Here is a 13,056-nt window from a genome sequence, read left to right as displayed (position 1 = left end):
GAATGACAAAATTGGCCGAACGTCCTTCAAAACTTCATTGGAATTGTTCTTTTTTTTCGTCTTTTGCTAATTTTTCTACGATCCACATCCACATTGATTATTTTCTTTAAGGAGGTTGTGGGTAGTTTTGGTCTGGCACACATAGCCGCATTGAAACGGCTACAACTTCGTCTTGAAGAACTCGATCTGCAAGCGCTTTTCACACAATGTCAGGAAAGGATTGGTGTTATCATAGAAATCGTTTACCGCTTATTTTCTCAAAAACTAGACCTAAACTTTCAAAGCGACTTGCACCAGTCGATAGTATTCATCAAGGCACCCAACATATTGCAATATGAAAAAAATGTATGAGAGCGTTTTCCAAATATTACGCGATGAATATTTTCATGGACTTTTACTATTATTTCCAGCGTGTCAACTTTGTACCCTCAAAATTGGGACTTTAATTTAGTGGATTCAATATATTTAGTAGCTAGAATTTAGGTACGGATATAGAAACTGTCCTCATTGAATATGAATCAAATCGTGACTTTCTTTCTAACGTTATGGATTTTTGATATGAAGCTAAATGACCCCATTTGTTGTCAAAAGCGATAGAAAATATCAATGAAAGCGTCATTCAAAAAATTGTCGAACGATTTTTTTCTAAATGAAGTCACCTTGTTACTTTTGCAAATATTCTCCTTTAATTTCATATGCATTGAAGGGTTTTAAGGCAGTCAAATAAAAATAAGTACGCTCACAACTATTTTTGCTCACGGTTGCTTCTTGAATTCACGCATGGCTTCCGTGTTATTCCTTGTCGCGTGTACCCTGCGAGCAGAGCTTTTTTTTCTGACCCTCCCCGACAGCCAGCTCCACGGAGGGTCAGAAAAAAAACCTCTGCTCGCAGGGTATGTCGTGTGCTGTTACGGCTGGCGCTGCACCGCTTACACTTATTTTGCTACGCTTGCTGACTTTTATTTTATTCCTACGAAGTTGTAGCCGTTTCAATGCGGCTAGGTGTGCCAGACCAAAACTACCCACAGCCTCCTTAAGAAGTCACTTAGTAAATAGAACTGTTCGAATAAAACTTTACTCGATGGAGTTCATAAATCTGTTAGCTGAAATACCGCCTGTGAAGTCAGCGTTTGTCGTTCGGCCACAAAGGAAAATTTCCATTGCCAACACAACAAATGCCATCATAAGCGAACATCTCATAACACAAACAAATATACCTATTTCAAATAAAGTTGTCATCGCCAAAGGCGATAGGCGATAGGCAATAGGCAATATCCAAGAATAGCTTAGCTAGAATGACTTGTGTTTCTGAGTTCTTATTCTCGTCAAGAACATGGGCCTTAGTGTTGAGACTGATTCAATGTTCTTTGTGTTCAACTAAACCACCTCTCCATTAGGCTTCGGGAAAGATTTCCAATCAGCCTATAAATCTTCGGATATCGGTGTGGGGGCCGAAATCCCTGGATTACTAATTACTAAAGCATGAGTATCAACACTACATTAGAGTACCAAAGTGTGACGGCACGAAAATCAAAATTTTGCTTTTGACAATTTTCGATCCTCAATTTCGATAGAACATCAATAAAGACGTTAACAAGCCAAATTTTTTAAAAAAGCAACTACGGCCGTTTGAAAATATAATTTCTGATATCGGTGTCGGGGCCGAAATCTCTGGCATAATTAATAGAGCATCAACACTAGATTATAGTACCGAAGTGTGACGGCACGAAAAAAAAAATTTTGCTTTTGACAATTTTCGATCCTCAATTTCGATAGAGCATCAAGAAAGACGTTAACAAGCCAAATTTTAAGAATATCAGTTGAAAAGCAACGGAGATATGGCCGTTTGAATATATATTTTCCCCATACAAATCTCTGTACAGAGACTTGTATGGGGAAATTTTATATTCAAACTGCCGTATCTCTGTTGCTTTCAACCAATTCTCCTGAAATTTGGCGTGTTAGCGACTTTCTTGGTTTTCTATCGAAATCGAGGATCGAAGTTATGATACATTGAAAATGATATTTCGTGACGTCTCGCTTCGGTACTCTTAGTCAGTTCAGTTCCTTGACTCGCCCATATACAAAGGTCAGACATCAAACAATACTAAAATAAACAGCAATGACCAATGACTACGGTTATATGATTTTTCATCGATAAAACCTGTTTGTAACCGGTTTTTTGTGACAAATAAAAGGTGCAGTGATATAAAGTGAAAACACATTCTTCTGCGGAGTAGGTTAGGCTACGTTCGTTTGGATGCACTAGTTGATACTATGGCTCGCTCTAAGGATTACTCGCATCCTACTGAAGATGGATCCAAGTCAAAGACTCCGCTCTTTTGGAAGATCGCTACTGTCGTGCTCTTGATTCTTTGCATTGCTTTTCTCATAGCTTTGATTGTAGTTGCTGTAAAGTTGAATGAAGCTAGTAAGCGTGACCAAGGAGAACCCAATGCAGATAGTTTTGCAGCTAAGCCTTGCGCCTCTGAGGCACCCGGAGTACAAATATCTCGCAAGTCATCGCGAATCTTCGAAGACTTGAGTGCAGACGAGATTTTGGCTGTTCGTGACTACCTGTATGCAGACAAGGATCTAAATATGACACGCTACGAGAAGGCTTCAGTCGGGGACAACTACATTTATTTCATCAAGCTACGACCACCATCAAAAACCGACGCCCTCAAGTACCTTGACAACAAGACACCCACCAAGCCACAACGAGAAGCAATAGTTTCCGTGTACGCTGGGGCAAGGAAGCCTAACCCTGTAGTCGAAGAATACATAGTTTATCCCGCAAATAACCCAACTGGTCATCGAAAGAATAGCGTTCCAGGTCAACGTTATCCTATTCCTTTTGATTCGCGTCCGTTTGACGAAACCATCGAAGCGAGAGAGATTACCAAGTTGATCCGCCAAGTCACTGACAAGGTTAACGATCTAATATTAGAAAGCTATGGTGGGTATACCTACAAAGCCAACTGCTCAGAAAAATGTCTTACCTATATGTATGCATCTCCCATGGGTTTTACTAGTGACACTAGGAAAACATGGTTTTGGATGTTGAGGAATATGGCTGGAAAATACGAAAACCCGTTGAATTTTGAAGTATACATTAACCACAAAGGATCTGATGTCTCGAAATGGAAAGTCGAGCAGATTGTTTACAATAACCAGTCATTCCAGTCTGCAGACGACCTACTCAATGCATACAAAGCCAAGACTTTAAAAATAAGCAAAATACCAACTCCTCCGAATTCTGATAAGTTATTCTCGAGTTACGTTCAACGGGGTGACCCGCAACCTGCAAAGCCCTCGCGAGGACCCGAGCTCTACGAGCCGGATGGTAAGAGGTACGCCGTGGACAACCGTCGTGTGGAGTACATGGGCTGGGGATTCGAGTTTCGAGTGGATTCTGTCAACGGAATGGAAATCTATGATATCAAGTTCAAAGGAGAAAGAATCGTCTATGAACTGAGTATACAAGAAGCTATCGCCACCTATACTGGCTACTTCCCCTCACAGAGCTACATGTACTATTTAGATGGGAATTGGCGGCTTGGGATGAGCAGCTTCGAACTTGTCCCTGGTATTGATTGTCCAAAGACTGCTACTTTCTTCAACCTTACTCATATGATAGGAACAGCTAGTGCGTTGACGATGAAAAACAGCGTCTGCGTCTTTGAACAAAACACAGGTTAGTGGCATTCGCATTACTAAGGGGGGAGGGGGGGGACGGCTGGTAAACCTGATCCGTAATTAGTTAATATGAAGTGAAGTTCAAAGTGTTAGTATTGTTGCATTCTTTACTAGAGCGGATGCGATTAAATCGTGAAATAGAATCAAACTAAACACTAACTAATAGTATCTATTTAGTGACTAATAGTTGCTATCACTCAACCAGAACATTTATTAAACAAAAGACACAAATGATCTCTTGTGTAGTTGTCTTTGTATGATGAATGTTCTGGTGGAGTGATAGCAACTGTTAGTCACTAAATAGATACTAGAGTGACCAACGTAAATCCGTGAAACTTTGGTGATACTAAATAGCACAATTTCATGTAAATTCCATTGTTTTCTATTGTTTAACTAGCACTATTTTGTACTATTTAGTAATTAGTGTTGGTCACTCTGTTAGTTAGTATTTTGTTTGATTTTATTTCACGGTTTAATTGCATCCGCTCTATTGATATTTGTGAATATTCTGAACTGAAATGAGGCTAATTAACTCTGAGTTAACGAGTCTGTAGTCAAAGAACGCAGGAGTTTTAGGGATTGCGTGCTTGAAGCAGATTATGATCCAATTCACGCATTCTTGAAATTGTTGAAGATCTAACCTGTTGATAAAGCACTTGAAAACCAAGTCATCTGTACAAACAGAAACTGCAGTCCATTCTAAAATTAGAAATCAGTAACATACAAACAACCAATCAGAATGCTTGAATATATAAGCCATTTGAGAGTCATTATTCGACCTCACGCATATTAAATTCGGTCTTCTTTAACACAGGCAGCCCGTGTTGTGGTTTTCTGAATTTTTTTTCTCCCCTCAGCCATACCACTGAGACGACACTACGACAGCGACTTTGAGGGCAGCTATCACTTCTATGGCGGCATGGCAGACAACGTCCTTGTGCTTCGTACAGTTCCAACTGTTTACAATTACGATTACGTGTGGGACTTTATTTTCTACCAAAATGGCGTCATGCAAGTCCGTCTGTCAGCCTCTGGTTACGTCATGGGCACGTATTACACCGATGACGTCAAACCCTACGGATATAAAATATCTGAGTATGGAACTTCTACTACGCATGAGCACTTGATTAACTTCAAGGTCGATATGGATGTACTGGGAACGGAGAACTCGTACGAGACGATAGAGATTGGAACAGAGAAAATCGCAAGCCGTTGGCTGACAAACTTCACGCGCGTGCAGAAAGTGCTGAAACCGATGACCAGAAAGACGGAAGCGGAAGCTGTTTACAAGTTCAACTTCGACACGCCTACTTACTTGAACTTTTACAACGAGGGGATGAAGAACAAGATGGGTGTACGACGAGGATACAGGATACAGAATAATGGCATGACGAAGATGTTGTACCCTGAAGACTGGATGTTGGAGCCGATGATCAGCTGGGGACAGTACCAGATGGCTGTCACCAAGTAAGTACCCAATAAAACAGCGAGCTTAGGCCCTTCACGTCTTTTAATTGGCAATGTTATCCGTCTCTGCGCATGTGCAATATCAACTTTGTATTTCAGCCAATTTTCGAGGCTATATATAGGTTACTCAACCAGCATCACTGAAAGAAATTGAGTATTACAGGTACATAAGAACCGTGCTGAACGATTTATTTTAAAGTAGTTGATTGCCAATTAACCTATCGCAACTTTTGTCTTGATCAGCACGTATGAAAACAGCACTATCCATGTTCCTATCTCAGTTTCCAATGATCCACTTTTACAGTGCAACGCGCAAAAGTATGACCACACGCAATGTATTCGCAAACTTATATAGCTTCGCATCGAAATTTGTCGGCTTAACGTACAAAATCCGTGCATAGAAGTATGAGAATACATTAAGTGTGGTCATACTTTTAAGCTTTGGTTTTCACTTGCGTCGGAATCGGAATCGGAGTCTTGAGCAGTTTATACGAGTGAAAAGCGATCGTCATAAGTGGTATCGGAAACAGAAGCATCGATTTGCTTTTCTAAGCGAGGAGAGCCTGGAGAAGAGTATTGTGATTGGTTGTCTCCGATTCCGATTTTCTGGTTTTCACTCGTCATAAGGATCGGATCGCAGTCGGAATCAGAAGAAAATATTTGATTCATTGCGCTGTAAAACAAACTAGGAAAACTATCCTAGATCGCTCCATGAGTGTCTTCAGGCAATAATCATTTACAAGCCTCCTTTCTATCTTGCTTTTAAGATATAAAGACAATGAAAGGTACAGTTCATCACCTTACAACCAGAACTCCTGCAACGACCCTCAAGTGGACTTTAGAAAATACATCAATGACAACGAGAGTATTGTCAATCAAGATCTCGTTGCCTGGGTAACTATCGGTATGATGCACATACCGCATTCGGAGGATATCCCTAATACAGCCACCGCGGCTAACACAGCCAGCTTCTTCATCCGACCTTTCAACTATTTTGACGAAGATCCATCCATTGGTTCCACCAATGCCATCCTCATGCACCCTGAGAAAAGTGGCCCCAAGGTAGCGCGTTATGGCACACCAACGGGACCAGTTTGCTACCCGAGGAATGATACCGTGGAATTTAACGGCTTATACGGATAGAACGAGTTCAAATCTTTTCTTTTTCTTCACATTACAATGATGACGATTCGAACGGACAGGGAAGGTTAACTTGTTCTTTTGATACGTGTATTTGTTACAACGTATTTGTTACGCATTCGGTACGTATTAGGTACGTATTTAGTACGTATTTAGTACGTATTTGGTACGTATTTGGTACGTATTTGGTACGTATTTGGTACCTATTCGGTACGTATTTGCTACATTTTTGGTACGTATTTGATACGTATTTGGTACGTATTTGGTACGTATTTGATGCGTATTTGGTACGTATTTAGTACGTATTTGGTACGTATTCGGTACGCATTTGGTACGTATTTGGTACGTATTTGATACGTATTTGGTACGTATTTAGTACGTATTTGGTACGTATTCGGTACGCATTTGGTACGTATTTGGTACGTATTTGATACGTATTTGGTACGTATTTAGTACGCATTTGGTACGTATTTGGTACGTATTTAGTACGTATTTGGTATGTATTTGGTACGTATTTGGTACGTATTTGGTACGTATTTGGTACGTATTTGGTACGTATTTGGTACGCATTTGGTACGTATTTGGTACGTATTTGGTACGTATTTGGTACGTATTTAGTACGCATTTGGTACGTATTTGGTACGTATTTGATACGTATTTGGTGACCCAACTTTGGTGTTTTCCATAGTCTAACTTTCTCGTTACTTTTTGACCAGTCCCTTACAATGATTAATAAGTCTAACACGACACTGATTATGTACTAGGTTTGATTATATATACAATTTATGGTTTATATAACGCCTTTCATATATAGATATGATCAAAGGCGCTTTACATTGAGTTGTGAACTGCGAGTTTATAAAACGGCTTAAAAAACTAATGATGTATGTTCTCATATTGTACCGAATTATTTACGAAATGAACCATTAAGTTTGATAGAGAAAATCCAAGTTAAAGTTCATGCAAATGAAGACGAATCTATATCAGATATAAAACCTCCTTCATGGTCATGATTTCTATTGTGTTTCCTTCATGAATTATTAATGAGCTTTTTAAATATCGTGCTCCGTTCAGTAATAAAACACGCAGGAAGTGGCGTAAGCACGAAAGAAGCGTAAGGAGAAGCACGAGCAGTAGGTATAGCTTTTTTTTCGGTTTAGATTTATTTACGCCAAGAGACAGTCGCAGGATCTGGCAGAACTTCGCGCGCGCCGATGGCGTCAGCACTGTGCTCCGTTACTAACTGGGAACCAAATATTTAAAGTTTGACAGCAATTGACCTGGCAATTGACAGATATATTTGCCAATCAATATTGACAAACCGGTTTGAAACCGGTTTTCGTGACACGTTTTTGATTTTTCTCAGAATAATGACTTTCCTGTCATTTTTTAAAATAAAGTATGGCTCGTTCTAAGGATTACTCGCATCCTACTGAAGATGGATCCAAGTCAAAGACTCCGCTCTTTTGGAAGATCGCTACTGTCGTGCTCTTGATTCTTTGCATTGCTTTTCTCATAGCTTTGATTGTAGTTGCTGTAAAGTTGAGTGAAGCTAGTAAGCGTGGCCAAGGAGAACCCAATGCAGATAGTTTTGCAGCTAAGCCTTGCGCCTCTGAGGCACCCGGAGTACAAATATCTCGCAAGTCATCGCGAATCTTCGAAGACTTGAGTGCAGACGAGATTTTGGCTGTACGTGACTACCTGTATGCAGACAACGATCTTAATGTCACTCGGTTTGAGAACGCTTCTATCAAAGACAACTACATCTTTTTCATCAAGCTTCATCCACCATCAAAAATCGACACCCTTAACTACCTTGACCTCAATGGTTCGAAGCCAAGAAGAGAGGCAAGAGTGTCCATTTTTGCAGGAGCAAGGAAGCCTAATCCTGTAGTCGAAGAATACATAGTTTATCCCGCAAATAAACCAACTGGTCATCGAGAGAACAGCATTCCGGGTCAACGATATCCTATGCCTTTTAACGCACGTTCGTTCGACGAAACACACGAATCAGCAGAGATAGCCAAACTCTTGCGCCAAGAGACTGATAAGCTGAACGACTTGATTGAAGAAAGCTATGGTGGCTACACCTACAAGGAGAATTGCAAGGACAAGTGCCTCGCGATTATGCCAGCTTCTCCAATGGGGTTTACCAGTGATACGAGAAAATCGTGGTTTTGGTTTTTCAGAACGGTACCTGGGATGTACGAAAATCCCCTCAATCTTGAGTTCAACATCAACCATGAAGGAATAGAAGTCTCGAAGTGGAAGATCGAAAAAGTAATTTACAATAATCAATCATTTCGATCTTCAGATGACCTACTAAATGCATACAAAGCCAAGACTTTAAAAATAAGCAAAATACAAACTCCTCCGAATTCTGATAACTTATTCTCTAGTTATTCCCGACGGGGTGACCCGCAACCCGCAAAGCCCTCGCGAGGTCCAGAGCTCTACGAGCCGGATGGTAAGAGGTATGCCGTGGACAACCGTCGTGTGGAGTACATGGGCTGGGGATTCGAGTTTCGAGTGGATTCTGTCAACGGAATGGAAATCTATGATATCAAGTTCAAAGGAGAAAGAATCGTCTATGAACTGAGTCTACAAGAAGCTATGTCTACCTACACCGGCTACTTTCCCTCGCAGTCCTATAATTATTATTTGGACAGCAACTGGAGGATGGGGATGTATAATTATGAGCTTGTCCCTGGTATTGATTGTCCAAAGACCGCTACTTTCTTCAACCTTACTCATATGATAGGAACAGCTAGTGCGGTGACGATGAAAAACAGCGTCTGCGTCTTTGAACAGAATAGAGGTAATTATCATATAGAGTACAAACACTATAAGTGTGCAACATAAATACGGTACCACTAAATGCTGCTAAATTATGCTAATCCTATTGTTTCCTATTGTTTAATTAGCACTATTTACTACTAAATAGTGCAAAGTGTTGCACACTTTTAGTGTTTGTACTCTAATTATTCATAAGATGCCTATATTTATTATATAATTACCAATGAAATATCTATTTTTATCATATAATTATCCATTAAAAATATCGTTACCATGTGTAATTAAGCTATTAGTTTATAAATAAAACTTTTTATAATAATAAAAAGCTTGTTAAAATGATTTTATGGAAGATTATATAATAAACAGAATATTACATGGCCGCTTGGAGATACGAAATTTATCTTCTCGTGTTGAAAATCTCTCACTCGTGCCCTGCGCTCACTGGTGAGAGATCTTTTCAACACTCAAAGATAATTTTCGTATCTCCGCGCGCCCATGTAATATGGATTTCTTTAACTTCGGCTTGGTTGAAAAACCTTTTCTTGCCTAAAGCAGTATTATTTCATTTTGATTCTTTGCAGTGCGAATTGCGGGTATGAACTTAACTTTACATTTTGAAGTCATTTTGAAATTAATTTATAGCTAGAATTATGTCTATGGAATCCGAAAGATACGACAGAGCAGTGTTTGATTATGGATAACTGACAGACCAACATAAAACAGCACTTGAAACTCAATGGGCCGAGTATAGGCCAATATAGGGGTGCATTTGAAACTCAATACACCTCTTTAGGGGTAGGCCAATATAGGGGTGCATTTGAAACTCAATACACCTCTTTAGCTTAAACGTAATGTTTGCCTATTTCAGACCACGTGTCCTTCCCTAGAGTATCGTTTCTTTGTTTAATGGTTGCACATGAAAGGACGCATGAATGATACAATTCAAACAAAGAATCTATTCTTAAGAGAATGACACGTGGTCTGGAATGGGAAAACATTACGCCCGAGCTAAAGAGGTTTGTTGTCCTTACATATTTCCATTTGGTAACACAGGTAGCCCGCTCATTCAATTTTTCTTCTTTTCAAAGCAATTCCGCTGAGAAGACACTACGACAGCGACTTTGCGGGCGGATACACCTTTTACGGTGGAATGACCGACAATGTTCTCGTGCTTCGCACCATCGCTAGTGTCTACAACTACGATTACGTGTGGGATTTTACTTTCTACCAAAATGGCGTCATTCAGGTTCAAGTTTCATCCACGGGGTACATTATGGGCACCTTTTATATTGATGACGTCAAACCTTACGGTTACAAACTATCCAATTACGGCACAGCTACCACGCATGAGCACTTGGCCAGCTTCAAGGTTGATCTAGACGTACTGGGAACAAAGAACTCGTACGAGACAATTCAGGTTGATATCGAGAGCGTTCAAAATTCTTGGGAAAATATCACGCGTGTGCGCAAAGTGCTGAAACCGGTGACCAGACAGACCGAACTCGAAGCAGTGTACAAATTCAATTTCGAAACGCCTACTTACTTGAACTTTTACAACGAGGAAAAGAAGAACAAGATGGGTGTACGACGAGGATACAGGATACAGAATAATGGCATGACGAAGTTGTTGTACCCTGAAGACTGGATGCTGGTGCCGATGATCAGCTGGGGACAGTACCAGATGGCTGTCACCAAGTAAGTTTGCAATCCCCGTCCCTCTCAATTGAATAACATCAGTAATGACTGTGCATGGTACATGAAAATGTATGGCTAATTTGGGGACCAGAAATAGCGGAGGTTTTTGATCTTGTGTTGCAATGCCTTACAATCCTGTAAACTACGAAACCATTGCCAGCTAGTCTTATTTTGCACTTATGGAAGAAAATAAAAATAACAAGGTTTCTTTGCTAAAAACCCCAAAAAGTGCTCTCAAATTTTACAGTATATGAAATTTCCTTGCGTATTATTTCCTCATTCTTTACAGTCGTTCTGAATAGCACGCGTGGAATTGTAGAGTTGAAACGAATTGTCATGGAAACGCCTTGAACGATTGAATGAAAACCACCAAAACCTACTTTGAGAACGACTGCAAGTAAATCACATCGCGCTAGAATCTTTCAAATTTACGAATGTTGCATCAGACGTGTTTGTAGTAAACTGGTACATACTTGGCCCTGATTTTAATGATCTAATTTTCCTTGTCAAATATCTTTTTTTGCGTTTGTCAGGCACAAGGATAGTGAAAGGTACAGCTCATCACCCTACAACCAAAATGCACCCAAAGATCCTCAAGTGGATTTTAGAAAATACATCAGTGACAACGAGAGCATTGTCAATCAAGATCTCGTTGCCTGGGTAACAATAGGTATGATGCACATTCCACACTCGGAGGATCTTCCCAACACCGCCACTGTAGCCAACTCTGCAAGCTTCTTCATTCGACCTTTCAACTACTTTGAAGAAGATCCATCAATGGGCTCCACTAATGCGGTCCTAATGACTCCTGGAAAAAGTGGTCCCAAGGTAGAGCTGTATGGCACACCAACGGGACCAGTATGCCTCCCAAGGAACTACACGATGGATTACAACGGCCGTGTTAATATTGATTAAACAAGAGTAAAACACTTGTAACATGTATCTTGGTTAAAAATCGGTATCAATGTTTTGTTAGAAGGGTAGTGTAATTAGCAATTATTGGAAGCGAGCGAAGAATAATATGCCTATAATATTTGGAAAGGACACTACTTACATTTTCAGCGCAATGTTTGCCGCATTTCAGTCCTTTCACTGTTTTTTTTTATTTCTATTTTTTTTTTTTTTTTTTTTTTTTTTTTTTGTTGCCTCCACTGAGAGATTTAGTTCCTTTTTTACCCGAAAAGAAAAAAACCATCAGCAAAAAAAATCTGCCAAAACAAAAAGATATAAGTAAAGCCGATGTTGGTTAAAGTCATTTTAATAATTTTAACACGAAATTATCAATCGTGGATACGCCTTAAATATTCTGTTAAAGACTGATCGAGATGAAGATTCTAGGAAAATTAAAGATGGCGTTAGATTCGAAGTTAATTTTAAAAAAGTGTGACAAATATCTTATTTCTGATTAACAGTTGTCTAGCCACATGAGTTTGCAAATAATAGAAGTAGTACTTAGACAGTTTAGCGGCTATAAATCTGTGGTTGAAATAATGCCTTCCCGAAAAGAATTCACACATTGAATGGACTTCACTTGATGTAAGAAGGTCCCAAGTCTAATATTACACGTGTAGCCGTAGTCGAACTGGAATGGTTTATTCTAAAAGAACACGCCTACTAATGAATGATCTTTTCCGTTTATATAACTTGTAACTAAACCCCTTGTATCTTGTCAAGTTAACTACTGTTCTAAAGGAAACGTCAGATATAGAGTGGTATTCTAGCGAGATATTCGGCTTTTAGCTGCCTTTTCTAACACAGTTAACTCACAACATGATCGTATCAGATCTTATAAAACCGTTTGTTCCAAATGCCGATCCACTAATATCTCTGCTCTTTGCTGTCGCTGACGCCTCTAGTATATATTTATTGTTTTAGCTTTACTTTCATTTTATATTTTAATGTGCTATGTCTAAATATAGTTATGTGTACATATACCTTGACTCAGGCTGAGCTCGCGTGGACTTCGAGTCTTTTCCCAGCCTGTGCAATGTTACTTTAAAAAATAAAATAAAATAAAAAGAACATTCCTGCACACGGTAGTTATGCGATGACATTGAAATGGCTTCTCATAAGAATGGTTGTCGTACGAGCAGAAAAAATACTATTCTGACCTACTGCACGTTCACGGTTCAACATACCTTTAAATAGCATTGAAATGGCTTCGAATAAGAATGGTTCTCGTATAAGTGGAAGTATACGAAACACAGTAGAGAATCAACAAGCAACTTTACTTGTTCCATATGATATCAGCGATATCAT

General features: G+C 39.5%; 2 protein-coding genes across 2 annotated transcripts; both read left to right on the top strand.

Annotated features, from left to right (window-relative positions):
* The first annotated feature begins 2,212 nt into the window (after positions 1 to 2,212).
* Positions 2,213 to 7,316, top strand: LOC116308551 (diamine oxidase [copper-containing]). Its single transcript, XM_031719004.2, has 3 exons — positions 2,213 to 3,697; positions 4,557 to 5,166; positions 5,934 to 7,316. Exons 1-3 carry the CDS (start codon positions 2,278 to 2,280, stop codon positions 6,307 to 6,309), a joined length of 2,406 nt encoding a protein of 801 aa, XP_031574864.2. The 5' UTR covers positions 2,213 to 2,277; the 3' UTR covers positions 6,310 to 7,316.
* Positions 7,317 to 7,461: 145 nt separating this feature from the next.
* LOC116308554 (diamine oxidase [copper-containing]) lies at positions 7,462 to 11,882 on the top strand. Its single transcript, XM_031719008.2, has 3 exons — positions 7,462 to 9,124; positions 10,191 to 10,797; positions 11,331 to 11,882. Exons 1-3 carry the CDS (start codon positions 7,708 to 7,710, stop codon positions 11,710 to 11,712), a joined length of 2,406 nt encoding a protein of 801 aa, XP_031574868.2. The 5' UTR covers positions 7,462 to 7,707; the 3' UTR covers positions 11,713 to 11,882.
* The last annotated feature ends 1,174 nt before the right edge of the window (positions 11,883 to 13,056 follow it).

This window comes from Actinia tenebrosa, unplaced genomic scaffold (genome assembly GCF_029948245.1).
Source record: "Actinia tenebrosa isolate PJP-AT-01 unplaced genomic scaffold, QUT_ActTen_1.0 PGA_scaffold0__85_contigs__length_37466705, whole genome shotgun sequence".
Taxonomy (NCBI): Eukaryota; Metazoa; Cnidaria; class Anthozoa; order Actiniaria; family Actiniidae; genus Actinia; species Actinia tenebrosa.
This window is presented reverse-complemented; position numbering and strand designations above follow the sequence as displayed.